Here is a 27,478-nt window from a genome sequence, read left to right as displayed (position 1 = left end):
TGGTCCACCTATATCCACACACATTCATCCCCCGCGTATAGGTGGTATTATTTTTTCTTCATTTCTTTTCATTCGTTCTTTTTTTTTTCATTTTATTTGGACTCTTTTTTTCACCAGGGTTCATTTGAATAGAACTCTTCCCTATGGGGAGATATGACTACAAGTTTTAAGGACAGAGGGTTCGGTACTACAATACATATTTTTTACCCCGGTTTATTTCCACGGTCAAATAAATCGCTTTCTCTGATCTACGATACGTGTAATATGCGTTGGTTGGTTGCGACCGCTGTCCGATCGATCGGGAGATACTTTGAAATACTAATTTTATATTTTTTCGTTTTCAATCATATTTGAATCGTGAAACGATTCGCATCGTTTTTCACTCTATATAATGCGATGTACAATAAGGACAAAACTTTTCGCAAATCTAGCACAGATCTGAGCCTCGATTTGTTGGGTATCAGATAGTTGCTAGGCGAAATGCACTTTTATTTTTTTTCATTTTTTTTCTTTTTGCTGCTGCTTTTTTCTGTTTTCACTGTATTATTTATCTTATCTGTCCCGCATACTGATAACCGCGCTCTTGGAGATGTACCAAACGAAATTCTGCAATCTTGAAAATTGCCAACGAAATCGCTCCCTATTTGCAAGTGAAGTAAATTAAGCAAAGAAAAATTAAGTACGATAAAATTTTGTAAAGCCCCGTTATCGATAGTTTATTTTACTATCAAATCTACTTTTTTTCATACTACTCGACGATATCAGCTCGCGGCATCGGTATTGTGTGATCCAAAAATATTTTCGCGATTAAATAAAGTAAAAAGAAATCAAGGAGACGTTCCGCAGACCGCGCCACGCGTTCCGTCACTGAGTTACTTTCAACCCTTTTGCTTGAACTTCCCCCAACACAAAAAAAAAAAAAAAATGACAAAAAAAAAAGAAGAAAAATACAAGATGAAAAAAAAATCTCACCCCCTATACAATATTGCAGGCACTCTCTAACTTTTTTATGAGTTTTGGATCTATATACCTCGTTCTTCTCTGTATTTATAAGTGACGTTATTTAAGTGACGGTATTTATTTTCGTTTTTATTTTTTCGAACACCGCGACACAGCCCCTGCAGTTTTTCTTTACCAACCTCGGCCTTACTCGTGACAAGGAAAAGTTTGACATTGTTCTTACATTTATTTTTACCGTAGACAGATACATCGAAGCGTACCGACGATAAAATTGAATGAAAATAAATGAAAACCAATCGAAATGATTCGCGTTCATTATCAGTCTAGATTTTTTCTCTTGGTAATAACGAAGCAGTTTCTACGGCGGTAAAAATAGTTTTTGACGGTTCGAGATAACGGCCGGAGTATAAATTACGTCGATATCAAAGTACTTCGCGTCTTGTAAACTTGTACGGAGAAGCGGCACAGGTATATACGGATAGATTAGTGGGCTGTTCAGATCCGTGAAATATTTTTTAACAGGCTGGAATTGAGCGTCACGATCTATAAAACAAGAGGCGAGGATATATATATATATAAATATATACGTTCGCGGCGATCACCGCTGATCCTGGCTCTCCCTGATTTATAAGATAGCCTCTGGAGAACGGCTCGCACCGAGGAAACGCGGGCGCGCGCGCGCGCGTTTCTTAGTCCTGATGCACCGCGCGCTCCGCTGTCCCTGCGCTATGAGGAACAGCGGCGCGCAGAAAACCGGCTGCAAAAGTGGTTCAAGGGTTAATAATATTGAGCTCACTCGCTTACAATAAAATATAGATTTCCATCTAGCGACTTTCTACCACCGGTATTCGTTTATGTGAGAAACATGCATACTTGTACTAAATATATTTTATCTATACACATACATACATACATACATACATTTATGTACTTACTTTACCTACCCGGCATACGTATAACGTGTAGAAAATGTGTGGGAGTCCGAAGACGCGGACTACTAAAAGACGCCATACGGCATGCGGTATTATGCACGGGGTTAAAGTCGGAGTACTTATTCCACCGATGGATATACTCAACCTCAAGAAAATTCATGTACCCGACTCACCGATACACCTATATAATTATACACGTATCACGTACACTCGTGTGCATTAAACGGGTTGCAGTTTCAAACCATCGAATATATACATATAATATATATATATGTACGCACATGTTTAACCATGCGTTACTCCGTGTTCGTATATCGAGTTATTTTTACCGTACACGTGTGACGTTTAAAAGTAGGTGTGTATATACATATGTATACGTATAAGTACGTATTAAATACCTATTCGCGCACTTATCTTGCGGGAGTATAATAATATGTGCAGCCGCATGCGATTCCAGCAGTTCGGACAGTTCGGTTTGGTTTCTTTACCGCTGACTCGTACGTGAGAAGGAGAAAAAAAAAAAACAACAAAGATCGAATGAAATAAAATGTAAGAAAAAGTAAACGAATCGTTGTCCATCGTAGGTACACCATTACTCGGGCATAATTACCACCTTGCTTCGTACTTTGAGGGGGCCCGGGGAAAAATTGGGTATCTTGTACTCGAAATGCATCGCGTCGCTCCGATTGTATAGTCCCGACGTATCGAGAACAAAAGCGAGGTAGGAGTAAGTAAAATGTACGTAAGGTGTACACGGTTTGGGTACAGGTATGCAAGAGTTGGGATTATCGTTTAGCCAATTTTAGGTAGCGGAAAAGAACAAAAGCCGAAACACCTGGCCTCCACAGGTTTTCTTCTCTTCGTTTTTATTACTTTTTTTTTTCCAAAAGATTGCGAAGTAATTTTGCGCAGCGTCGGATCGTATCACGTGTGTGTGTATCCGATGGCGTCGCCAACGAAATTAAAAAAGAAAGTTTATCATATCGCCTGGGTATAACGTGCAGTGGAAGATCGTCCGGTTAGAAGTGGACGGTTATAGGTAGCTTTGGTTCGGTTAGTAATAGGAAGAGATACTATACCCTAGATTCCACCGCAAGATCTCATATCGAGCACGCACAAACACCATTTACCGTTACTGCAACGAACGAACCAGCGATCGTTTCCTATGCCGTTCCTGTAACGCTGCCGATCCAACTTCGTCGCGAATCTTCAGACGATTAAAATACATTTTACCGTACCACGCTCACCCTGAAAAATACCGATATTCAACCGGCGCATAATTTTCGAACGTAACGAATCAACGATCACCGCTACATTTTCACCCTGATTATTTCGGCGTGATTCGCGGTGCTTCGTTGATCCGCTAGTCGCGTATTTTACCTATATAAACCCGATGCTCGAACGGGACAATTAATATGAACCTGTCAAGCTTAAGGGCTGCGTTTAGCCCGTGTATAGTAGCCTTCACCCACGATTTGAGCGGCGGTTTTTGGTCACCGAAACAAGTGACAGCAGTGACGACTGAATTATCGGAGATCCGCGTGCGCCCGCCGTTACAACGGGGGATGGATTTTACGGAGTTCTACCCCCGCAGTTGCAGGGAAAATAACACGGTGTACGTGGAAAGGGATGAAAAAAGTCAGTGAGAGAGATAGAGAGAGACGGAGAAAAATCACCCCTTGACTTGTCAGATCGAAAGGGCGACTTCTCGTAGCCCGCGTTACGTGAACCGGTAGATTCTTTTTTTCACATCTTCGCCCATATTATCAACGCGATTGAAAGGTGTGAGAAACGGAGGATGCGAAAATGCGATGGGTATATTTTTTCGTTTCACGTTGTTATTCTTTTGTCGGGCTCGCGGACGTTGGGATGTTGCGAGAGATCGCTCTAATCCGAGGGGGTGAGATGAGATCTAAGAGTTCTGCGTCCATTTAACATCTCGGCATCAAAGCTATGCACCGTGAAACAAATGACTCGTGAGGCAAAATCATAAAAATACGAGTTCTTGGCTCGTATAACGCTGTCGAGGAACATTCATTCTGAGACATTAATTTTTACCCCTTTCACTCGACAAGTAGGGCCTCTCCTCTCCCTGCCTAATGACCCGGGTGGTGGCTCGGCGCTTGCGTGGTTTTTTATATATACCAAGCTCTTTTCCCGCAAAGTGCACGCGCGTTAAGTGCGCGGCATTTAAAAAGAACAGTCGAGCGAATTGTGGAGCCGACGGGGACGCGCGACGGAATCGAATCGGCGGATCTCTGATACGCACTACTCGAAAAATTTTGCTACCTTTTTTTTCGTTGATATTTTTACGCCGGTTCTCCCCGTAATCGGAATTACCGGTCGTCGAAACGATCGGATCGTGCCCACCCCGTTTATTTGATATTATATCATTTTTATTTCTTTTCATCCTTCGAGTCCTTCGGACAAAAGACTCGCCCTCACAATGGCGAGACTCTTCAGGAATTGAGAATAAATTACAGTTGACATCAAGAAAAATGATCGCCGCGCAAAAGTGGGGCTTCGCTAACGATCCGGAAACATTCGAATGTTCCCACTGCTACTTTTGTCCCAATTTAAAAGTACTCGACATTAGGGCAAGCTTTGCTGAAATATATACACGTGTAACGTATATCGAAAAGAAAGCGTCGCGCAAAGAATCGTATCCTCTGTCTTACTCGTATCGAAAACCACCCTGGGAACCTACGGTGATTAAGGAAAAGTATTAGAGTCAAATATTTAGCTTCACGTGTATACCGCACGGACACAGGCGGTACCTACATCACGCAGATAACGATTATCGAAATCCTTGTACAGCCCTTTCTTTTACCTGTGGTAAAAAGGAAAGTAGAGGAACACGTATGAGAAAAAAAAAGGAACGGAAAACACGTTTTTAATAACCCCGGAACGATAGCGTAGCGTAGGAGGATGCATCGATCCATCCATTATCCATCGAAGTAATAAAAATAAAAATAAAAAGGTTCATCGCCCTTTCGGGGAAGGGTTACACCACCGGTTACGTGCTTCTCATAGGACCGGGTCAGCGACCGTACCCTTTGGGCAAAAAACGGCCTGGATAAAAGGTAAAAAGTTTGGGCAGGGCACACAGGGCAGGTGGAAGGAAAGACCATATGCCGAAGTTAGGAGTCCACCCGCGCCTTTCTCCTTCCTCGTTCTGCCCCGCTACGTCGCCTCCCCCGCTATAGCCACTTTGAATTAATTGTAACTCATCCCATGCCCGGTACAAGCGCGTATAGGTATACGAGCTACAAGAGCTACAAGACGAGTCGGAATCCCGAATGATTCGGGAAACCGAATATGTACGGTGTAGCCCCCGTATCGTAGACGTTCAACAGACACACGTGTGCCCCGCAGATGCGGCGAGAAGGATCCTTTAAAGGCAGGTAGTCGACCCCGAAACATCCCCCCCGATTCCTTCGCTTCTCTCGTTACCGTTCAACCAGCGGAGTTTCTATAATCGACTTCGATCTGACCCCGAGCCGTGAAACGTTCGACGATGCTCAACTTTTATTCGACACCGTTCGCTCGGACAGAACGAATTCTTTCGCCGGCTCCGCGATTAGATTTTGGTCTCTTATACCGAGCTATCGACTAACCGTGACTCTACAAAGGGTTGGTGTACGTACGTACGTACACACGTAGTCCCGGTCACAGGCTGGAAAATTGACCAGAAACTCGACTGGTACCCGATCTTCGCTTCCCACCCTTTAATTACAATCTACGCGGTTAGTACTCCGAAAAGAGCAGGTCCTCTGTCCCCGATGTATATATTCTGTCGCCGCTGAAGCCGCCCGATGCTGCCGATGCTGTCGCTTGGCCGCTGCCTGCACCGGGGCGTCGATAGCCACCGGTGGGAAATCATTTTGCGAAGCAGTCTCCTATGTACATATACCTAGCTACCGCGTACCCCCTTTCAACGTGCGGCACCGTTGCACCCCGACACTCGCCGACTCGCTCGCCCGAGCCCCTTGAATTTTCGGACTGTACCTTCCCGCTCGAAAGCTTGACCCGCCCGTACGCTACCGAATCATCGGGAATTTTCGAACTGCAGCGTACTCCGGACGAAAACTCCGGACGAGAAAATCGCCGGATTCTCGGTCCAGCGTGAGACGGTCATCGAGACGTGCTCTCCGCTCGGCGTCTCGTCAACCGTGGGGATTCGTGGGGTAATTTGACATTTTTCATCCAGAAAAATCGGACTTTCGTGAGAAACGTTGTCGTTCTACCTACTCCTTTTTTTCATCGGTCAACGTTCGGATATGAGAGGTGGTTTTCGAGGATGCGAAGATTTTCGGATCGGTCGAAAATATAATATCGAGTTAAGCGGATTACGTACGGGCGTCGGTTTTCCGCGGCGTTGCGTAAAGTCTATTCGAACGGGACTACTGATGATGACTGTACGTACACCATACCAGCGCGGCTCGTCCCACAAGCACATACGTACGTTCATGAAATTTCGCACCGTGTACAGGGTTTGCCAGGGGGTAGAAATCATTAAATGGGCGTGGCGTATTCGCGTGGTTGCCCGGATGACGGTCACGTGAACCAACATGGCCGTCCAGCCTCCCCTCTTTGGAAACAGTCATTCGTTACCTACCATTTTATTTTAATGATTTCAATGCACGCGTGAAACTCTATGAAACACGAGCGTTATAACCATCCTGGAAATACACCGACCTGAATTTCCCGGGGATGCAGCTACGCGGCTCTAGGCTACCGCATACGCCCCATACACACCATATCGCTCGTCTATCCGTTCGACATCCTTTCGTCACGAACAGACGCAATTTATTAATCAAAATCTCGGCTCATTACTCGCACATCACCATCAGATCTCCTATGTATCGAGTACGTGATCACGTAATCGAGCCTCCGTTCAGCGGAGCGGTTGCGACCATCATTCGTCGACCAGGAGAAGAAAGGAAGGAACGAAAGAAAGAATGACTCGCTTTCGGAAAATTTTTCCCTCCTCTCGCATCGCATGTGCATACATATATGCAATCCGCGCATAGTTTCGCACGTATGAGCATGTGCGGGAGGGGGAGGAGGGTAAGCTCGATGGTGGTACCAGGCTATTAGGCGCAGAGAGTTGCAGGGTAGCGCGTTTAATGATTTTAGCCCCGTATTTTCACGATGACCAGAGGAGGCGCAGCGCGTAAATTTTGTAGTGGCGCTCCGGTTGGTAGGAGGTATATACTCTGTTTCGTTCGTTCGTTCGTTCGTTCGTTGACCGAATGCATTATACATGGATTGCAGGGGACATTAATTTTCTGGCTTTGGCATGGACGTGTAGGCCGGGCAGTCGGGGAAGAAGCATATACTATATACACACCTGAATATCTCTGTGTGTTTATATATATATATATATATATTATACGTGTACAGAGACGTATAGGTATGCGGATATCTCCACCTACACAAGTTCATATTTGTGACGGTGCGATGGTCCTGGGAATAGAGGGTAAATCGAGTCCCGTTGCCCGCGCGTTTACGAAAGTATCATTACACACGCATCATCCACAGGCACGCGTTGTTTTCATCCCTCGCGTTGTACGGAGTGCGCTTACGCGTACTGCACTTTTGTTCCCTCATTTCGTACCGTCATTTTTCACTATTTTATTTCTCTCCCCCCGTTTTTCATTTAGCTCGAAAAGCTAACGCGGCGGTCGCCGGGAGAATTCGACGCGCGAACGACGGGGAACGACGATAACCTCGACGCTACTTATTAGTCGAAAGATAACGCTCGACTCTGTACGCCCACAAAGAAATTCGACGTAGTACTACGCCGTGATTCACCTGCATCTTGGCAGGGTGGTATACGGGAGCGAGGTAAATGATATGCGCGCTAGCTTTGATGAAAGTAATGGCGAATGGCGTCGGGAGATGAAATCTCACATTTTGGGTTTTCGAGGTACGCTCGATAGCTCGTTTCAACTCATAGAAGAAATAGAGCTCGCAATGGAATCGTTCGGGAGTCCAACGGATTGATATCTGCACCGTGGTTATTACAGGGATTGAATTCGTCTCGACGGTCAACGGTCGTAACTGATAGATAATTGGTACCTGTTCTCGAAGAACTATCCGAGAAAAAAAAAAATAAAAAATAAAGGAGAATGTGATAAATTGGCGATAACTCGGTCATTTCGGTAGTAGAGACTTGATGCAGCGACGCTATTAGTATTGTAGGATGAGTGGATATCAAATTGATCTGAAAGACAATTCGCTCCTTTGTCCTGGTGCAGTGTGAGAAAATTTGAAAAGAACGTTGAAAAGTTCAACCGAGTGTGTTCCGCAGTGATTCACCGATTCATCAAAGTTCTTTTATATATATATATATATACCTACATTTATATACGTATAAATCGTAATTCTTGCTGCTCGACAAAAGAAAGAAGAAGAAGAAGGGTTGCGTTCGTTCTTCGCAATCCCATCACCCCCTGCAACATCAATAGCTACATACACACGTACAGCTACCGACCCTCTCCTAAGATCTTTTTACTTCCGGCACGCAAGATTTTACATTTTATAATTGCAATTCTTATTCTTTCGACGCCAATTATCATCGAAGGGGAAACCATTAGCGCGCTATGTTAAACGCCGCTGAGTGAAAGAAAAATTATTTAAGATCGCAACCCTTTTTTTCCCTAATCGGTGGCGGTTTCCGCATCGTTTTCTACCTTCCTTTATTCTCAGTTTTTTCTTCTCTTCCGTCTCCCACCGATGTCCATGTATTTGGACGTGATCTACCGATATTTGATACAACTGTACATACCTGTACCTGAGGCATATGCGGTACGCGAGTCGCTATATATACATACCGCGCAGTCCTTTCCTTACCAGATGCCCATCTGCATTCGTTAACCGTTCCGCTGCATCAGAAGAATCGTATGCCGCTTGATATCAAATTTTCTCTCCGTTTTTTTTCCTTTTTCAAATTACTTCCGTCACGTATGTAAAGAAATCGTGGTGTATTGTATTGTAATGAATATTCCAAACCGCAATTATATCGACAATGAGCATCCCCTTCGGAGTCGCATATTAATTCGATTTTAATTGCGTCGGAAAGAAAACTGTTCTTATAAATATACCTGACATATATAAATTCATACATAGTCGGAACGCGTGTGTACGCCACAAATAAATGTATAGGTGTACGTGTATACGTGTGTGTAAGAATTATCCGGACATGAAAAGGAGCATTTATTAGTGATAGAAACTTAGAAGTACGGTTAGTCCTCTATAAATAAATAAATAATTATCTTTGTTGCCCTCCGCAATGTTTCCAAGTCATGTACATGTCGCGCGGCGTGTGTGTATACGTACACATGCATGTACATAGAGACATACATAGGTGTACACGGGTTGAAGAGTATTTCAATTTTATTCTTATAATTACGCTCGGTTCATACATTCGTGGCAACGATGAAAGTACATAGTATAGTGTGTGATGAATAATTGACTCCTCGAGGAGCAATAAACTCGAAATATAATAATAATAATAATAATAATTACGATATCATTATCATCACTACCTCGGTGCAGATCGTACGGGTTTCTTCGCGGCCTATACAACCGTACGTGTTACGTATAGCATATCTATAAGTACGCGATAATAATAATCGCGGAAGCACGTGAGTTTCAAGTATCGGTGAATGAAGAAAACTAATTTCTTGTTCAATTTAATTTTTCCCGCCGCACGCTGTTCGCCGCTGTTGTTGCACCATACGAAAGCCGTCAATTATCGGAAAAGTGTGCCACGGTTAGAGGCACTCGATGCAGGGTACCAGGGCAAGGCTGATACGGAGTGAAAGAATAAGTACGACACGTACATCACAATGTTAAACTGATAAGCGAGATGTTGGCTTTTTCCATTTTTGCTACTCGGATGAAAAGTCCAGATTGCTCGCTCTAACGAACGCCAACTATTCGTTATGTATGTACGAATATCGGTAGTAGAGAGAATAAATAATCATAAAGTCGCGTACCTATTGAATTACCAAATTTTATTCGTCCGTTGCATATTGAACGTGTAGATTATCGTAAACACATCGCCGAGCCTAGGTCCGATACGTATACATGTTTACATTCGCATCTACGCGTAACGTTCGTATTTACCTACGACTACCCTTGAAACGCCTTGCTCCCCCCCCCCCCTTCCCCCCTCGCCCTTTATACCTGCTCAGCTGTGATCTATAATCTACGACAGTCGGTTCGGCGTGGCTCACTTGGTTGTACGTTGCGTTGACTAAGAATTCCATCACGAATAATTTCCTCGGTCTAATTATGCTATAAGTTTATCGTTACAAGCTTGATCGGGTCTCGCTCTTCATAATGGTTGAATAATAAATAACTAATCGCCACCTGCGGTGTGAGGTGAGTTATCAGTTTTCTCGAATAGCTTCAATTTTCAACTATTATTACGAGGAGAAACGCTACGGGAAAACGTTCTATGATAATTCGATGGGACGAGATCATCCCCGCACACCCTCCGAACGATGGGATTAAATTAAAGTAAAAGAAAAAGTTTAATATAGAAAAGAAAAGAGGGAAATGAAAAACGTTCGGCCGTACGGAGCGAGCGCTTCCGTTCGTTCTCGGCAGCTGGAGTTATTTTTATTAAATCAAACGTCGGAATTCTTGGATTAAATGGGATCCACGATCGGGCGGACGATTGAATAAAAGATGAATCGATTGGTATAGTGGAAGGATGTAAGTATTAGTACATATCTGTATAGATTGAAGAAAACTAAAAAGAAAAGAAAAAAAAAAAAAACTTGGACGGGTATATGGGAATGTTGATTTTAATATAGAATAAATCAGTGAGGAAAGTAGATGAGTCGAATCCGCGTATCGGGTCAAAGAAATAAAAATATTCCGATTATACGACGGTGTTACCGTTTATACTGCTCAACGAATGTTTTAAACTTAACATAATACCGTAAACTAGATGTGAACCGCATCAGAGGGAGGAACAAAAAAATACAAAGAACAAGTAAATGTCTTCTCAGTGATATACGATAAACCTACTGCAGGGTAAGGATCTTTTTTTCTAAAACAAAAAAAAAAAAATAGAAAAAAACGGAGCCTACATTTTCCATACAAGCGTTCAAAGAATAACTTTCCCTCTTATTTGCCTGTATCACTCGGAGAAATATTTTATCTTTCTAAAATAATTATTCAAAAAGAAATGAAGAAATGAAAAAACGATTTTGTCGAGCGTGTGCAATTTCAGAGAATATTTTTCTCCGAGTGTATATTTTGGGAAGAAGAGAGGATGAAGGATAAGAAATTTTCGAAGTCAAATATCAGATGAAAAAAAAAACCATAGACAAAAGAAAAGATTTTGTTTTTCTTCATTCATTGCTGGAGCTGCGACGTCGTTGTTTTTCTATAGGCGTTATCTCCACATCGTGTATTATTTTGACATTTGTTCAGGAGAGCGACCGTACAAATGCCACCTTCCAGAATGCGGACGAGCCTTCATTCAACTATCGAACCTGCAGCAGCACCTTCGGAACCACGACGCTCAGGTGGAACGCGCCAAGAACCGACCCTTCCACTGCACCATCTGCGGGAAGGGATTCGCCACGGAGTCAAGCCTGAGGACCCACACGTCCAAGGTCAGTCATGTATGTACCAAATCCGACGTCCACATATTACAAATGTTATTTAATCTAATTACTAATAAACCGGTGAACAAAAAAAATGAAAAAATCATTCAAATCGAAAACGAGAGAAAAAGGCAATCGATATACAGTACATAACTTATACGTGCGCATTTTAAATTCGCGTAAACTAACATGGTGACGGGACTTTTTATCTTTTCATTTATTCATTTATTTATTTTTTTTTTCATTTTTTAACATGCTTGTGTAATTCTCCATCATATTCATGCACTATATTTACATGCATATGTACTTCCGTAAAAGTTATCATTGTTTGGGGTTTATGTAATATGTATTTTGTTTGACAAATCACGTAAAAATCGTAATAATAGTTTCAGTAATAATTGAAATGATAATTCCGATAACAAATAAATAAACAATAACCACAGTGATAATAATGAACTGCACGGATTGCACGGTGAAACGCAAACGCGTGTAGAAATTTAAATCCTCATCATCCGGTAGATTTATATAATCCATTCCGAATATGTAAAAGTAAATTTTAAAAGAAATCCACCCCATCGCACTTCCCTCCATCATTGGGTGAGGCCAAAGTGCCGAAGATTCCACAGCTCGCTGAATGTTAGATTTTATGTATCTGGGGTTAGATGCGTTGAATTATGTGTCCATAAAAAGCTTTGGGCTCTGCTTTGTATCGGGCGGGGGAAAATAAGGCGAAGAAATTTTGGGAACTCTGTGTGTACGTCGGGGTGAAAAAAAAAGACCACCGAGTTATACGTATATTTTATCTAACTTTATTCCGTATACCACACATGTTAATCGGATGCTGAGATGAATGTAAAATAGCTTCGAATTTATGTTTATTTGCGTAATACTGAATTAAGTAGAATACCTACTAATAGCCTTGCAACACACGGAAGTGTTTAATGCACCGTCATCATTCACCGTGCACGGTTTCTGTTTCCGGGGTAAGAAAGAGAATTTAAGAGAAACCGGGAGACGCGAGAAGAGACAAAAAATACATTCGTATATGTATGCAACGTACAGATACGCGTGTAAAATAAGAAAAACGAGTAAATAAATAAATAAATAAAAAAGATACCCCGTACATTTTCAACGTTAGAAGGCGCGCATTACGCCGTATAAATGGGTGCAGCAGTGTAGACGCGGCGGGAATCTCCTAATCAAATTCACCCCTCCTCGGACTGAATTATTTCGATGTGTATATATATATATGCATAACCGGAATCTTCGGATCTTCTTCTCAGCCGCATTTTTTTGCTCCTAGCTAGTTCTTTTAACCTATCTTCGGTTTTTGTTCTCCCTTCTTTCCCCCTTTGACATCCCTCCGCTTACGGGATACGAGGAGAAAAAAAAAAAAAGAATCAGAGAACGTGAGAAGACATCTGCTCCGCATTGATTATCTCTGGCATTGTCTCTGATTTTAGTTCGATTCAAAGTTTTACCTGACGTCACATGGTACTTTCTCTTTTCCTTTCTCTCGTCCCGCAAGCACAGAAGTTCGCGAATCTGTCTTCCTTTTTCTAAGATGGTTATTCTGTATTTTAAAAATTGAAACCGTTCAATTAGTCAACGTAATAAATTCATTGGAAACAGCCGTTTGATCGGCTAATTTATATCCCGAGGTTAATCCGGCATTAATAACAAAGGTAATAAATATCAAGTTTTTAACATTTCAACACCCCGTTTTATTAGATCCCTTAATTAAAACATAATCCGTGCGGTTAAGCCACGCTTTAATTTTTGCGAACTAGAAAAATGAAAAAAATATTATTTCTAAAGAAGGGATGAAGAACGAATGAAAAATTAAATCGAAAGATGGCTCATCTCTAATTCGATCGATAAATCTCACGCCCGCGCGGCTAATCTCCCGAAAGGGTGGTTACACCTCGGGGGTAAATTTTTGAGCGCGGAAAGTATTCGTCGAATGTATTTGAAAATCGAAACGTAAGCGAGCGTAATGAGAAAAAAAAAAAAGAAAAAAAACTCCATTCGTAACTTCTCGGGGCAGAATCTTATTGGATAGAAATGAATAGGTAATAACGATAGCTTCGTCGAACGAGAAACCACCGCGCTAACTATACACGACCGATATACTACCAGGTCTATTAATTAGTCCGCTCTTGGCTATTGTCCGATACCACGCGGAGGTCTCGGACGGTAAAGACTGTCCAAGTATCGCGGACGTACGTCTCGAGTCCTCGTGTCGTTGTACGTGGGGGAGGAGGCGGGTTGAGGTGAGCTTAAAGTTGAAGGGTACGCGGCAAAGGTATAAGATGCGAAAACGAAGGCGAACGAGAAGGCGAAGTCGGCAAAGGTAGAGGCGAAACCGAATGCGAAGGCGAAGGCGAAGGAGAAGGCGAAGGAGAAGGCCCGCCCAGGGAGTAGTTCCTTTTACTAGGTTCCTCGTTAACGAGGTTAACGGTAAGAGATCTCTTACCGACCAACGTAGCTCGAAAAAAAAAAAAAAAAAAAAAAAAAAAATATGATAACCAGGAAAAAATACTCAGATAATTAAAACGCTCGAGATGAAACTCTCTCCCAGGGTTGAAATAAAACGAGACAAACGGAAAACAACCCATCTAGCTCACTAATCGAATTTTCTCCAAGAGATTTCTTGAAATTGTTTTCACTAGTCTCTCACTTAAGACGGACTCTTCCACCCGACCGGCCCCCCCCCCCCCCCGTCCTCTCCCCCTTTTCCTCCCACCTATTTAGCTCCGGACATCGTCGAACATTTTTTTTATCCAATCTTCCTCCCTCGACTCGCCTACGGAGCTGATGGAAAAAAACCGAACGGGGATGTTCGATACCCTTTTTGGTACGATCGTTTCCTTGTTGCAGATTTCTTTTTCATACCCGCTCTATACGTTGTCGGAAAAATAGCTCGTACGCGTAGGATAATCGACGCACGGGAATGAATGGGAGGAATATGAAATGAAATTGACGATTGTAAAAAAAATGAAAAAAAACGCCGAAAGGGGACAAGAAATATTTGAAGAAGAGGAAAGAATGAGGAGAAAAAAAAAAAAACAAATGGTCGCGTAAACGCTGCGTGTCCGTCAAACATTATCTTAAGAAGGGAATATACTGCACGCGCCGAGCAACTATAGCAAACGGAACGAACACAATATTGTAATAGGCAAGAAATAACCCATCTATATACATGTATCTATCTATCCGCTGGTGTTTTACCCAGTTTTATATAGTATATCCCTTCTATTTATCTACAGTTTAACAGTACAAGGGTTGAATGCCGTGCAACACGATATCTCCTTCCCACCCACCCCTTAGCCCTGCCAGTTTGCCCCCAGCCACCCTTACCCCCCCCCCTCTTCTCCCCCCCACCTAAATCCTACCCCGTTCTCCCACTCCCAGCACCCCTTTTCTTAATTGCCCCTCCGCAGCGCTACTTGGTAAAAACTCGTTAACCATTGGATTTATTTCCCTTATTAATTTCTTAACATTGACGTATGGTAGCGACTGTTTTTAGAAAATGTTCAAAACGTTGTGTGTGTATGGAACGGGTGTAGGTGTATATCGTACGCAAAGCGTAATATATATTTAGAAGACCTCGCGTGCGCTGCGATTTGATTTTCTTCATTTTTGCATATTTATTTTATTCATTTTCGTTTGATTAAGTGATTCGTTATTTAACCCCGCCGATGAGTTGGAAGGGATTCGTCGCGGGGGGGGAAAAAAAATCAAAGGGATCGATTATGCGGCGACGGTTCGATCGGAACGGAAGGAAAATTTCAATCATTTTTCTTCGCTCGATATTATATTAGGGAAAATTATCGCAGTTCCCGCGACTACTATTTTGCAATTAAACTGCAGGTTTTTCCACGATAAACATTGACTTTTGGCTTATTTCCAAACGGATTCTTTGTCTCTTTTCGGTTTCAAAATAGATATCTGGGACGCGTTTAAGACTGAATTCATAAATAAATGTTCCCCGTTAGACGGCGGTAAACTTACGTCGGTATATGAAACACCGTCTAATTGAAACAAATGAACTATGTTCCAATCCAGAACTCCACCCTCTTTTTTCTCCTCTCCTTTATCTTTCATCTTTTTTTTCCCCACTCCCTCTTGCTCGCATCACCCATCATTCAATCATCACCGTCACCGTCACCATCGCCAATACCCACTCCTCTATTTCATACACCCTCCTCGAGTTCTAGCTCTTTTTTTCTTTCGCTTTTTTCCCTCTATTTTTTTTCTCCATCTCTCGCAGAATGAGCACTCGACCACCTCCGGTTGTACACCGCCGGTACCATGTTGCGTTCACGTGTTTCTTTCTCTCGCTCCGCCCCGGGTTGGAATTTTTTTTTTTTTTATTTTCGGTATTTTTTTTTCCTTCTTCCTCTTCCACTTTTTCTCTTCTCCTCTCTTCTTCGTCGACATCGTGAAAAAGGGGACCACCCTTTCGGTTACACGGTATGCAATCAAATCATTTGTACCGATTCTTACGTCTATACGTGTGTACTGGGCATACATATATATATATATATATATATATATTTATATTGGGGTGGGATTTTCTATTGTAAGACACTTTTTTTCTTCGCGTACCCCGTCATCCCGGTCCCCGCCTGTTATTACCATGCGACGTGTAGTCCGCCCGAACCGGATCGCCTATTGGCAAAACACGTTCCCTTTCGCATCCGTGGGTCGCGTTTTTTTACGTCCTTAAAAAATTTTTTTTTCTCTCATCACCAACCCTCTTCGTCCGCCGTACTCTTCTCACCGATTCGAGGTGTTGATTAAACGTCTATTATTCGAGGATTACGACGCGTTATTTCCGACGTGTTTGAAATCCTTCGCATACATGTATATGGGGTGGATATCTATTTGAAATATAAGTTGTAGCGAGCGTTCCGGTGATCTATAAATAACAGATGATTTTCTTCCAAATTCGAATTCGCACGGAACGGCGTGCGATCGGTAATTTTGAGTGTAAGTCAGGTCTGGGAAAAATGTAGTTTCGTGTGTGCGATTGCATATTTTCTTTGTCCGTTCACGATCAACGACCCATGGCCAGACGGAGGCTGATGCCGTTGGTGCCCTGCTCCTTTGGTATTTTATACATACCGACCAACCTCATACTCTTGGATAGTATTCGTACGATCCGCGTTATTTCTTTATAAGATACCTTTGTATGCGTGCGGAGTGTACGCCGGATAGGTATATAGTTTTATATACATTTATATATCTTGTCTGAGGCACCGAGGTATTACGAAGGTTGCAGTCTGTCTGCACTGCGCTGTACCATCGCGCGCGAGCGGCCTCGAAGTTGCCCGTGCCGCTGCCGCTGCTGCTGCTCCAGCAAGAAGGAGAAAAATAAGAGGAAAAAATAAAATCAAAGAACTGAAAGAAAATATATATATACACAGGTATGTGTATAAAATAAACTGAGAGAGAAAGAGAGAGAGAGAGAGAGGGGGGGAGAGAGAGAGCAGGAAAAAATACCCTACAGCGCGGAGTGGGTACATAAGATGATGATGAAAAAAGCATAAAAAAAAAAAAAAAGGACGCCAAGAAAAATTGCTGCACGACGTAAGACCTCCGCGCTTGGTCTAATGCAACGGCACGCGATTCTGCACACTGCCAGGCTTGCGGATGTTTTTGAATTTTATTCTCTCGCAACGCGACTGGTTACGTCGATTTTCTCTATCCTCGGTGGAAAAATTTCCTGGATTTTCGTCTCCATTAGAATAGCGTGCTCGCGTATCTTCGAAATTATTTTTCGACCAATGCAAACAGACGCTCCCGCAGGACGAGCTTGCACGGATATTTGATCGTGAACGCGAACGCTCTGGTCGACGCGTTGTAACTGCATGAACGAAAATTTCTAGAGACCATCCCTTAAACACTCGCGATGACTCGTCGGGGGCTGAGCGTTTCCGGTGATGTGGAGTGAAAATTTGTTGTACGAAATTGGGATAAACGGCGAGCAAGGCGCGAAACTGAGGTAACGGGGGTTGCGGTGGGAATAAGATCGCGCGAGCTTGAAACCCTAGAGATTGCAGTTTACGCGTGATCCGCACCTATGTGTGTTCTACTCGAATGCAAGCGGTGTGTTGATCCAAACAAAATGGCTGCCTTCTGGTCGACGTCACGCATGGCTACGTGAATACTCACACCCACTTCCTTCTTCTGCCACTCCCTGTGTACAACCAACGGCACCAGGAGCTGTCGGATATAACGAAGCTTCGTACTGTACATACAACATATATGTATATATATATATTTATAAATATATGCGCTATCAGATTTCTCATAGGTATATAAATGGCACATGTATAGATGAGCTTTTCAAAAGTTTCGAAAAGTTTCGAAAAGTTTGGAATCCTGTGATATAGAACCGTTCTGGAAAGAACAAAAACCATCGCGGGTTGGAGAGTAAAATTTTCTCATTTCGGATCGCCTTGTCTTCTCACCATGTAACAAATCGAAAATCATCAAGTATATATATATACTACACATTATACCACACGCGGGGGTTGAACGGAAAGCACGCACCTTCTTACACCGCCCCCATGGCAGTTCATAGGAGCTACCGCGAGTCTGAAAAGCAAATCAAAAGTTTTCTGGGCTCTGTAATAATAGCCAAGGTTGTATACCGATAGGTCAATCCTGTCACGAACGCTCTAACGGGTTACGCTAGCTCAGGGTGGATTTTACTCGCTTAGCAGGTTCGATGAGCTGCTGACTTGAAAATCCCGCGAATTTCCATCGATTCGGAACCCCCTGACAATCTTCGCGAAAAACGTCGAACCAGGGGTACCGGTGTTACTCGGAAATCGCGAAATAGATCCGAATCTGTTCGAGCAAACGACGGTGCTTTTTGACTTTTGTAGAAACGAGGAGAGAGCAAAAGGAAAATCGCGCGAGACGTGGTCACGAGTAAATGACACCCCTTTTGGCATCTTGACGTTGTTCCATCTGAGTGAAATCTTCTTCCTCTCGTTTCTCAGCAGGTTTTTTTCATCGATCATAACTATCAACCATGAGATCACATGGGGTGCGATAGTAAACTTGAAAATATAACCGTGTGTAACGTGATGCAAATAAGGGTAGACGCCTAACCAGGTATTTTTTCGGTGAAAAGACTTGGTCAAGGTCCTCAGCGCTTAATTACCGGGTCTTCTCCACGATACGATTCATTGCGTATCGAGAGACGAGTTAATCAAAATTTCTACGCGGTAGTCGTCATCTGGTCCTTCGCGCTAGTCCTGGACGCTGGTGTAATTTTCCATTAGCTCGCAATGCGGAGGACTCGATAAATTTTTCTTTCGCATTTGAGCGTAAGTCGCGTGTTGCGGCGTTAAAACCGCATATCGCGTATACGGTATACGTGAATCAAATTCATCATCGCACAGGCGGTTCTCTCTCTCTCTCTCTCTCTCCTTCTCTCTTCCTCTCGGGGATAATATGAGAAGAGAAAATCGCCCACGCTTGCGTGAAGATAGACCTGCACCTTATAGCGGAGTCTTTGGGGCCCCGTGGCTCTGGACTCGATGCAGCAGCAGTCAGCAGCAGCAGCTTCGTTACAGCAGCGCGGTTCTGACTCTCGGTGTGCAAAAACGAGGATCATGCAAGAAAAAAAGATTAAAAAAGAAAAAGCACTGGAAGAAACCGGTTTTTTCCAGTTGGGCCAGGTCGGGGCGTCGAACCTTCGGACCGCAGGCTCCCTCCAAGAATAACTTATGCTCTCGTATACTCCGCGCGGTGGTACCAGCCAGGAGGAGATGCGTTGCCCTAGGTCCGGGATTACAAGCGAAAGAAGAAGAAAAAAAAATGAAAAAAAAATAAAACAAAAAGGGAGGGAGGGCGGCGGAAGTCCCGCAAATAAAATTGGATGGTGTAAGAAAAAAGGAAGAGAGAAATAAAAGGAGAGAAATAAAATGAAAAGAGGTATAAAAGAAATTAGGAAAAAGGAACGAGGCCCCCAAACTTTCAGGTCATTGCCGTCGTCATGGTCTCGTTTTAGCCTTTCGCCATCGGGGTTATGTTTTGATGCGAATTTTTCAACCCACGTTCCGATGCACAAGGCTGCGCCGACATTTTTATTATTTCTTTTGGTGTCCTTTTTTCTTTTTTTTTTTTCACCGACTCCCCGCGTAAATCACAACTCACGTAAGGGCGTGACGCTTTCAGCTAATGATGAAAAATCGAGAAATTAAAAAATGTTTCGAAAAGACAATTTATCAAAATCGCGTAATCGATCGACGTGATAATGAATAACGACAATCAAAAGTTTAGTATAAACCGGAACATTAAAAGAATTGCCAAGTAATAATAAAAGTAATTAGATTAAGTTCACATTGACATGAAAGAATAATAAACGGACGTCGAATTTTGTTTTTCAAAATGTACTTTATATGATATGTATATTTCGCATATAATGCGATATAATCTTAAAGTTTGGAATGCATTATCCGTTATCCCACCCTCCCCATATTCATGTCATTTCAACGATATCACGCGTCGACGATAAGTTGAAGATTTGAGTGGCTAATAAAAGTTTCAAAAAATTTCATTCTTTCCGCACGAATCAGAGTACAGTAATAAATTTCTTCAACTATATCGTTCGTTGGTTGATGTCATGCTTTTGTTAGTCATTGTGGGCTTTGCTTTTCGTTTTTGTCACTCCTATTATATCAGTATCAAATATGTACCCAGTTGAAAATTATCCCATTTTCTTTACCACAATGTATACGTTATACTTGGTTCTTTTTTTCACGTAGTCACATATAGTTAAAGTCAGTTGTGCAATGCATCGATAATCCATAAGCATTTCCTTTTCCAATAACTGCAAATAAATTGCTTTTATTAAATTCCCGATGACTCCCATAACGATCCCGAAAATGATGAACAACCAATTACATGTGAAAAAAAAAAAAAAAAAAAAAAGGAAAGAAATGAATCCCCACAAATCCCATGCTTAAAAAATAATGGGTGGCGGCGCGTGGCCTAGTCTGACTGGTATCATTCTGTTTTGTGCCCAACCTGCGCTTCTGGTACACTGGTGGTATTTGGGCTGGTGTCCGCGTCTCTTCCGTGTCTCGGCCAAAAAAGGAGTTGCAACAGCGTGTTGTGTTCCAGCAACACGCCGCCCTGATTGGCGGCCCTAATGCTACCAGCTGTCCTGTCTGCAACAAGCTCTTCCTAGGCGGTGAGGCGCTCATGGAACACATGAAGCACACTCACAAGGATCCCAACGCCTCTGGCGTTGCCAGTAAGTATCTAATTCTGTCGTTAATTTTATTTTTCATTTTACCACGTTTCATTTATAGTTACGATCAATCGCATTTTCATCATCATCACCATCATCATCATCATCACCATCATCTTCACCGCGCGGCTTACTGTACCGTTACAAGTTTTTGTTCTCGTTTCGTCGCTGCCTCCATTAAATCCTGTACAATTTACGAACCGCATAATTATGATGATTTTTTTTTTTTAGTTTTATTTATTTCTATTCATTTCACTCACAAATTCTCATTCATTCTCACACCCCATCGTCGCCACGAAACCTGAAGTAAATTAAAAAATTAACTACTGGATACACGGAGTGCGATGCATCGTCAGCGTGGTGATCTTTCAAGAGTGAAACTGTTCGGCCATTAGTCTTTCGAGTATAATTGGCTAATACCAATAATAACTCTGCAGGCTGGCTAGTTTTTCCCATTACAAGATACGCCGGAGAAATACGCTCGGACGGATCGTAACACGTTGTATCCTACGGTCTTACCTATACCATTTCCCATCATTCACTTCGAACATCACATGCATTATCATTCTGACGGTTCATACGCACACCTATATACACGCCTACTATAAAGTTACAACTTGTTTTTCTAACGACTATTAGAAATTATCATTTGTTGGAATATATGATGGACATTAGGATGGGTTGAAAGAAAAATTTTTTCTTCCTTTTCTTAGCATGGAGGTGGAATTTGTACCTTATAAAAGAAGAAATCTTTTCGACCTGATGATTACTCGATCGATTCCATGAGTAGATTATTTTGGCTTCCAGATTTGGATTTCGGAGCTGATTATACGTGAGATTACCCTTGAAAAGCCAAAAAAAAAATCGACTTTTGGGCCAAGAGTAAAGTAGTTTAAAAATTAATTGTATTACACTTTTCTTACGTATTTTGACCTCAGAAATTCGAATTTGGAAGAAAAATTGATCTATCTCTAAAATTGACCGAGTTATCGCCAATTTTCAGCTTTTTGGGGTCAAAAATAAAAAATTCATTTTTAAGTCTCTCTTAATGTAATTTGAGCTCAGGAATCCGAATCCGAAAGAAAAATTGATCTATTTGCAAAAATGACCGAGTTATCCCCATTTTTTCGCGATTTTTGGCATAAATTTGAGGATATCTCGAAGAGAAAAAATCGTAGCTCATTTTGGACAACGGATTCGTGTTCCTGGGGTCAAAATACACAAGAAAAGTGCCATACGATCATTTTTAAAAAATAAAAATTTTTGCCCAAAATTTGAAAAAATCGTAAGGGGTACCCCTTGGAAAAATCTCAAATTTTGACCAAAAATTTTTATTTTTTAAAATTGATCGTATGGCACTTTTCTTGTGTATTTTGACCTCAGGAACACGAATCCGTTGTCCAAAATGAGCTACGATTTTTTCCTTCCGAGATATCTGCAAATTTATGCCAAAAAATGCGAAAAAATAGGGATAACTCGGTCATTTTCGCAGATAGATCAATTTTCCTTTCAGATTCGGATTCCTGAGCTCAAATTACATTTAGATAGATTAAAAAATGAATTTTTTATTTTTGACCCCAAAAAGCTGAAAATTGGCGATAACTCGGTCAATTTTTGAGATGGGCCAATTTTTCTTTCAGATTCGGATTCCTGAGATCAAAATACGTAAGAAAAGCATATTAAACCCAATTAAAACAATGATTTATTTTTTGCTCAGAAATCGAATTTTGTTTTGGCTCTTCAAGAGTAATCTCACATACAATCAGCTCAGGAATCCAAATCTGAATGTCAAAATCATCTACTCATACAATCGATCGAGTAATCATTAGGTGGAAAATTTTTTTTTTCAACTCACCCTAATAGACATAAGTGTAATAATATAACAGTAGATTAACCACCATTACTTGTCCATGGAGTAAACGTCTATATGAATGTACATGTATCACGCACAAAACTTTTTAGACCGTCCAACTTTTATTGGCATACGACATTCAAAGTGACTCTGGTGGACGATTCTTTTTTCCTTTATGATTTTTCTCCCTTTTTTTTATTCGATTGAAGGTCCCTAAAAAGTTTTGCGTAGTGATACCACATTGGATCGGAGAGAAAAAAATTTCTTTCGCACTTGATCATCCTTTCCAGTCAGAAAGTCGAACATCGCGTATTTCTAGTATAGCGCAGCCAAAACGGAATCAAACACCACGTATAACAATATCTCTAACGATGGCTGCATTTATTCAAAGATCTGTGGTGGAATTATCGTCATGTCGTCAGAAAATACAAGAACTAGTAGCTCGTGCAATCATTATTTCATCGGTATAAATATTAGGTACTGTAGTCTAAGAATTTATGATTTTTTTTTTCATTTTTTATACCCCCATTTTTGCTTTGGCGCGGGCGTTTATGTTCTTTTCATACATCTGCATGATCTTTTCAATCTATTACATATATGTTCAACTACGTAGAAATATATATACTAACGATCTATTCACTAGGTGATTTGTGGTTTCTGACTATGTGTTTCAATTTTCATATAATTTTTTTTTTTTTTTTCGTTCTGTCGGATGAATGAGCGAATCTTTGCGATGGGTTGATTAAACTGACGATAAAAATATTGATGAATCGATGAGTAAGAAAAAGGAAATCAGAGAAACGAAATTAGCAATCTGTTTCACCCGATGGGTTTCCTCGGGAGAATTTTTCTCCCGGTCACTCAAACGAACGATTAAAGAAAGTAGATAATTCACGAATCTCCATTCGTCAGAGTAAATCAACCTTGGAACGTGTAAACTGTTGTGTAAATGTGGTGTACGAGGAAGTGGTTGATACGAATCTGGTGGAATCTTGATACTACTGGGAAGCTTTTTCCGCTTGGCATTGACCTTGAAATTGTGTCCCCCTGTTGTTCCTCCCGCTGACTGCACACCCTCCGTTGCCGGGGTTTACCTAGCGAAGCGACGGACTGCCAACCACCCTTGCCCGGTTTGCGGGAAACACTACGTCAACGAGGGAAGCCTCCGGAAACACTTGGCCTGCCACCCAGAGACCAGTCAGCTTAGTACCAGTCTCAGGATGTGGCCATGTTCCGTGTGCCAAGCCGTCTTCACTCATGAAAGTGGTAAGTTTCGATTCGATATGGTGCATTCAAGTTGAAACGTTGTACGTATACGAATCGAGCATCGGTATTGCCGAATTGAACGATACAGACGGTTGATCAATAAAAATGGAAAGATGAGCAGTTGCAGTGATTTCGAAGCTGTTGATATGTGGGATGAATTTGAGAACTAAATGTATTTCGGTTAATCATCGCGCTGTAATGTCCGTCGGCTGAACCAATGATTTCCTGTCGGCTAATTAATTATCGAACTTTTCGAATGCATCAGCTAATTTCTGAACATAACCGTCGGCAATTTAAGCTGATTAACCGTAAGTTCACGGAGCTGATTGGTCCGGTGATCCGATCGAGGCCCACGCATTTCTGATATAGATCAATTATTCCGCAACGGCTACGTCATCTCATGCTGTATACGAAATATATCCCCCATTTTATGTTGAACCGACGTTATGAGAATTGAAAAAACGCCGTATCCCAAGTGGAAAAATATTCGGTGATAGCTGAAGTTCGTTAACGATTTTTGTCAGGCCTTTTGAGTCACATGGAGCACATGAGGATGGACCCGAAACATCAGTTCGCAGCGCAGTATGTTCTGAGTCGTGCGGCAGCGGAGAAACGAGAACGGGAGCTTTTAGCTGCGACTAGTCAAAGTTTGGCTGGATCAGGTTTAGGTGAGTGATGGCAATTACCCTTGGACATTCCCCGAGTGAAAGAGTCGATGAAATCGATATAATTTCCAAGAGTGCGTTGAAAATCGACGACCCCCAGGCGTGAATCAGAGCACGTTGCGTCCTTTTTCCGTCAGACTCATACGTGCGGCTTGGTTTGATGATATTATTTTTGGAACGGGGCATTTATGATATACCTATCCCATGCAGGAACAGGGTTGGGTTTTTTGGGAAGCCAGGCTGGAGGACCGCAGAATTTACAACAACCGCCAATGTGTCAATCACCGTCAGCGCATTCCGACAGCAGTAGTGGTAACGGAAGACTATCGTCGGCCGGAAGTGAACCTGGTACGTTCAAGACCCGCTGTCAATTTTCGCTCACTTTTACAATTGAAACAAAAAAAAAATTAAAAAAAAAAAAGAAAAAGGAAAGAACGAATGAGACAAAATTTAGACAGAAAAATTGATTTGTCCCAAGGACGACCGTAAATCGTTTTACAAAATTTCGTTCGTTTCACCACACACAGCAATATTTCGAAAACGATCCTTGTTCAACTTTTAGTGCCAATCGATCAACTTCCTAAATTATCTGCAGCTCGTTGATCAAAAATATTCTCCCCTATTTTTATTTCAATCACTCAACATTTGAACATGAATAGAAGAACATTGTCGATAAATCGGCGAACGTCCGTGAGGCGCCTGGCTCCCGCATACTTACTTACAATTAGTTCGTAACGAAACACGATCACGCATTATTTCCAACTCGTACAATATGAAGTTGAAAAGATCGATTGCCGAATCTCTTCGTGATGTTCTGATGAGAGCAGATTTTTGCGTAGGCGGCGGACTCCTGAACAATAACAATAACAACAACAACAATAACATGGCATCCCCTGGTCCAAGTGGTAACAAACTCGGCGAGATGTTACGTGCTGGAAGTCAACCTGGTGCTGTTCAACAATACCACGACGAAATGCAGTCGCAACAACAACGCATGGCAGCCGCTATGGCAGCGGTGTCGGCGGGTGAGTTTTTTCATTCGTCATTGCATCAAAATTTGAAACCAAAGCGATGGAAAATATGAAATGTACCGCCCGATATTTCAATGAGAATTCTGATCAGTTGTTGAATAATTGAAATGTACGATAATCGGCAGGATCGACGTTGCATGTCGTTGAGTAGCTTTTTCTGTTATTGAATGATTCAGTGCAGGATTTATTAAAACGAGTGACGCGATATAATAAAGCAAACGTACTATGCACGTAATAAACCGTTTCGCAACGTTTTGAGAGAATATAGAAAATTATCACATCACGAGACGTGTGTGTGTGCTCTCGGCGCCACGTTGGTTGTGTGATAAGTTTGCGGTTTTATCGCTAGACTCGAGATGCATAGTAAGATAGACCCCGTTCATAAAATAATTATTGATAATTAATTTGCAGAAAATTCTCGAAATGATCAAGTTCATCGTTTAGTCAATTAATTTCGAGTTTTCGTTAGCGGTTTTTTATACGTTCGCTAATTTTATTTGCCCGAAAAAATTGTCACAATTGATATATCGACGTACAGTGATTTTTCTTTGAAATATATTTGCGACCGTAGCAATATTGGTAAATCAAATTCGACTCCCTACTTTTCCGATGGATGGAAAAGCGAAAATTCGTCGATAGGTAGGGGTTGTTCGAAGGGGTGGTTCGTGCGTCGGTAATGACTCTCTCCACATCCATACCCTCTGGCTACCCGACTGTAGATAAATCAAAATGATGATCGCGAATTTTTGCGATCAAATAACTTTTACCCGATTAACTCTTCGGTTAAATCAATTTCTGTGTCGTTATCTTCGATCATTCAATATCTTAGACACATTGATTTACGCCGCTATGTCTTTTACCCGCAATTAGAATTTCACATGAGACGAAGACATCGATTACAACCGCACAGCCAATTTGTGAATAGTTGTGCAGTAAATCCTTCCGTAGATATGTAACTAGCGGTCAATCATTTCGTCTACTTCAACTCTTTTTATTTTATCAGATGAAACAAGTACATTTTATGGATAGAAACATAGTTTCTCCGTAATTTCCAACTGCAATGGAGAGAGTTTGGATCTCTATACGTATCCAAATTGATTACAGATTTGTATGTTATTTGAACCTTGCGTGTGGATCTGAAGCGATTTTTTATGTATATTATACTCAAAAAATTCAAATTTAATTGCATCGAACTCATGTCTGAGAATCAAATGGACGTGAACTCAATTTCGGATGTTATCATTTTCAATTTGGCATCCGTAACATTTGAACGGATCTTCGGATTGTAATTTGAATGAAGAAAAGAAAAAAAAAAGATCGGAAAATCTACCGCGTTCGCTAAAAAATGGATTTTTCATTCATGTCCCAAATTAGGTCTACAAAATTCCGTCTCCCCGAACTTATCGCCGGCAGATATCGCATCCTTAGCTGCAGCGATGCGCATGGGAAACAACGGCGATATGAGCGGTGGACCACAAGGATCAACGGGACCTCAACAACAAGGTGTTCAAGGTCCGGTACCTGAACAGGCGCTCAGAATGCACCAGGCCGAAGCCATTCTCCGTTCGCAAGCTGAAGCGGCCTTGAGACTCGCGGTGAGAATATTATTTTTTCTCTCCTCTTTAGCTATAATTTTTCGCTGCTCGAAGGACCTTCGCGAATCGGAGTTAAAATTTTTCGAATCCGATGTACCGCAGGTGTCACAAGCGACCGCGGTAGCGGCGAGTTCCGGTACGGATATGAGACATCATCTGGGACAGCATAACGGAGGAGGTTCCGGAATGCCGGGTCACCACGGGAATCAACAACTTTCCCAGCAGGATGGGCTTTCACCGGACTTGGGTGAGTTTCTGATTTCAGTAT

General features: G+C 41.9%; 1 protein-coding gene across 19 annotated transcripts in view; it reads left to right on the top strand.

Moving 5' to 3' along the window:
* The window catches only part of LOC105689181 (zinc finger protein 853-like), a 97,263-nt gene that overhangs the window by 54,809 nt on the left and 14,976 nt on the right, over positions 1-27,478 (top strand). For 12 of the 19 annotated variants that reach the window (XR_007278423.1, XM_048655287.1, XM_048655286.1 and 9 more), the window contains 8 exons: positions 11,349-11,542; positions 20,645-20,804; positions 23,707-23,919; positions 24,444-24,587; positions 24,795-24,932; positions 25,412-25,609; positions 26,990-27,210; positions 27,313-27,457. Coding sequence is in view for 18 of the 19 variants with exons in the window: in XM_048655287.1 (XP_048511244.1) it covers positions 11,349-11,542; positions 20,645-20,804; positions 23,707-23,919; positions 24,444-24,587; positions 24,795-24,932; positions 25,412-25,609; positions 26,990-27,210; positions 27,313-27,457 (1,413 nt within the window). In the remaining variant the exon portion in view is untranslated. The remainder of the gene's footprint in view (positions 1-11,348; positions 11,543-20,644; positions 20,805-23,706; positions 23,920-24,443; positions 24,588-24,794; positions 24,933-25,411; positions 25,610-26,989; positions 27,211-27,312; positions 27,458-27,478) is intronic. The other 7 variants (XM_048655296.1, XM_048655290.1, XM_048655294.1 and 4 more) reach the window with 6 other exon arrangements.

Source organism: Athalia rosae, chromosome 5 (genome assembly GCF_917208135.1).
Source record: "Athalia rosae chromosome 5, iyAthRosa1.1, whole genome shotgun sequence".
Classification (NCBI taxonomy): Eukaryota; Metazoa; Arthropoda; class Insecta; order Hymenoptera; family Athaliidae; genus Athalia; species Athalia rosae.
Note: the sequence above shows the minus strand (reverse complement) of the source record. Positions and strands in the feature narration are given on the sequence as shown.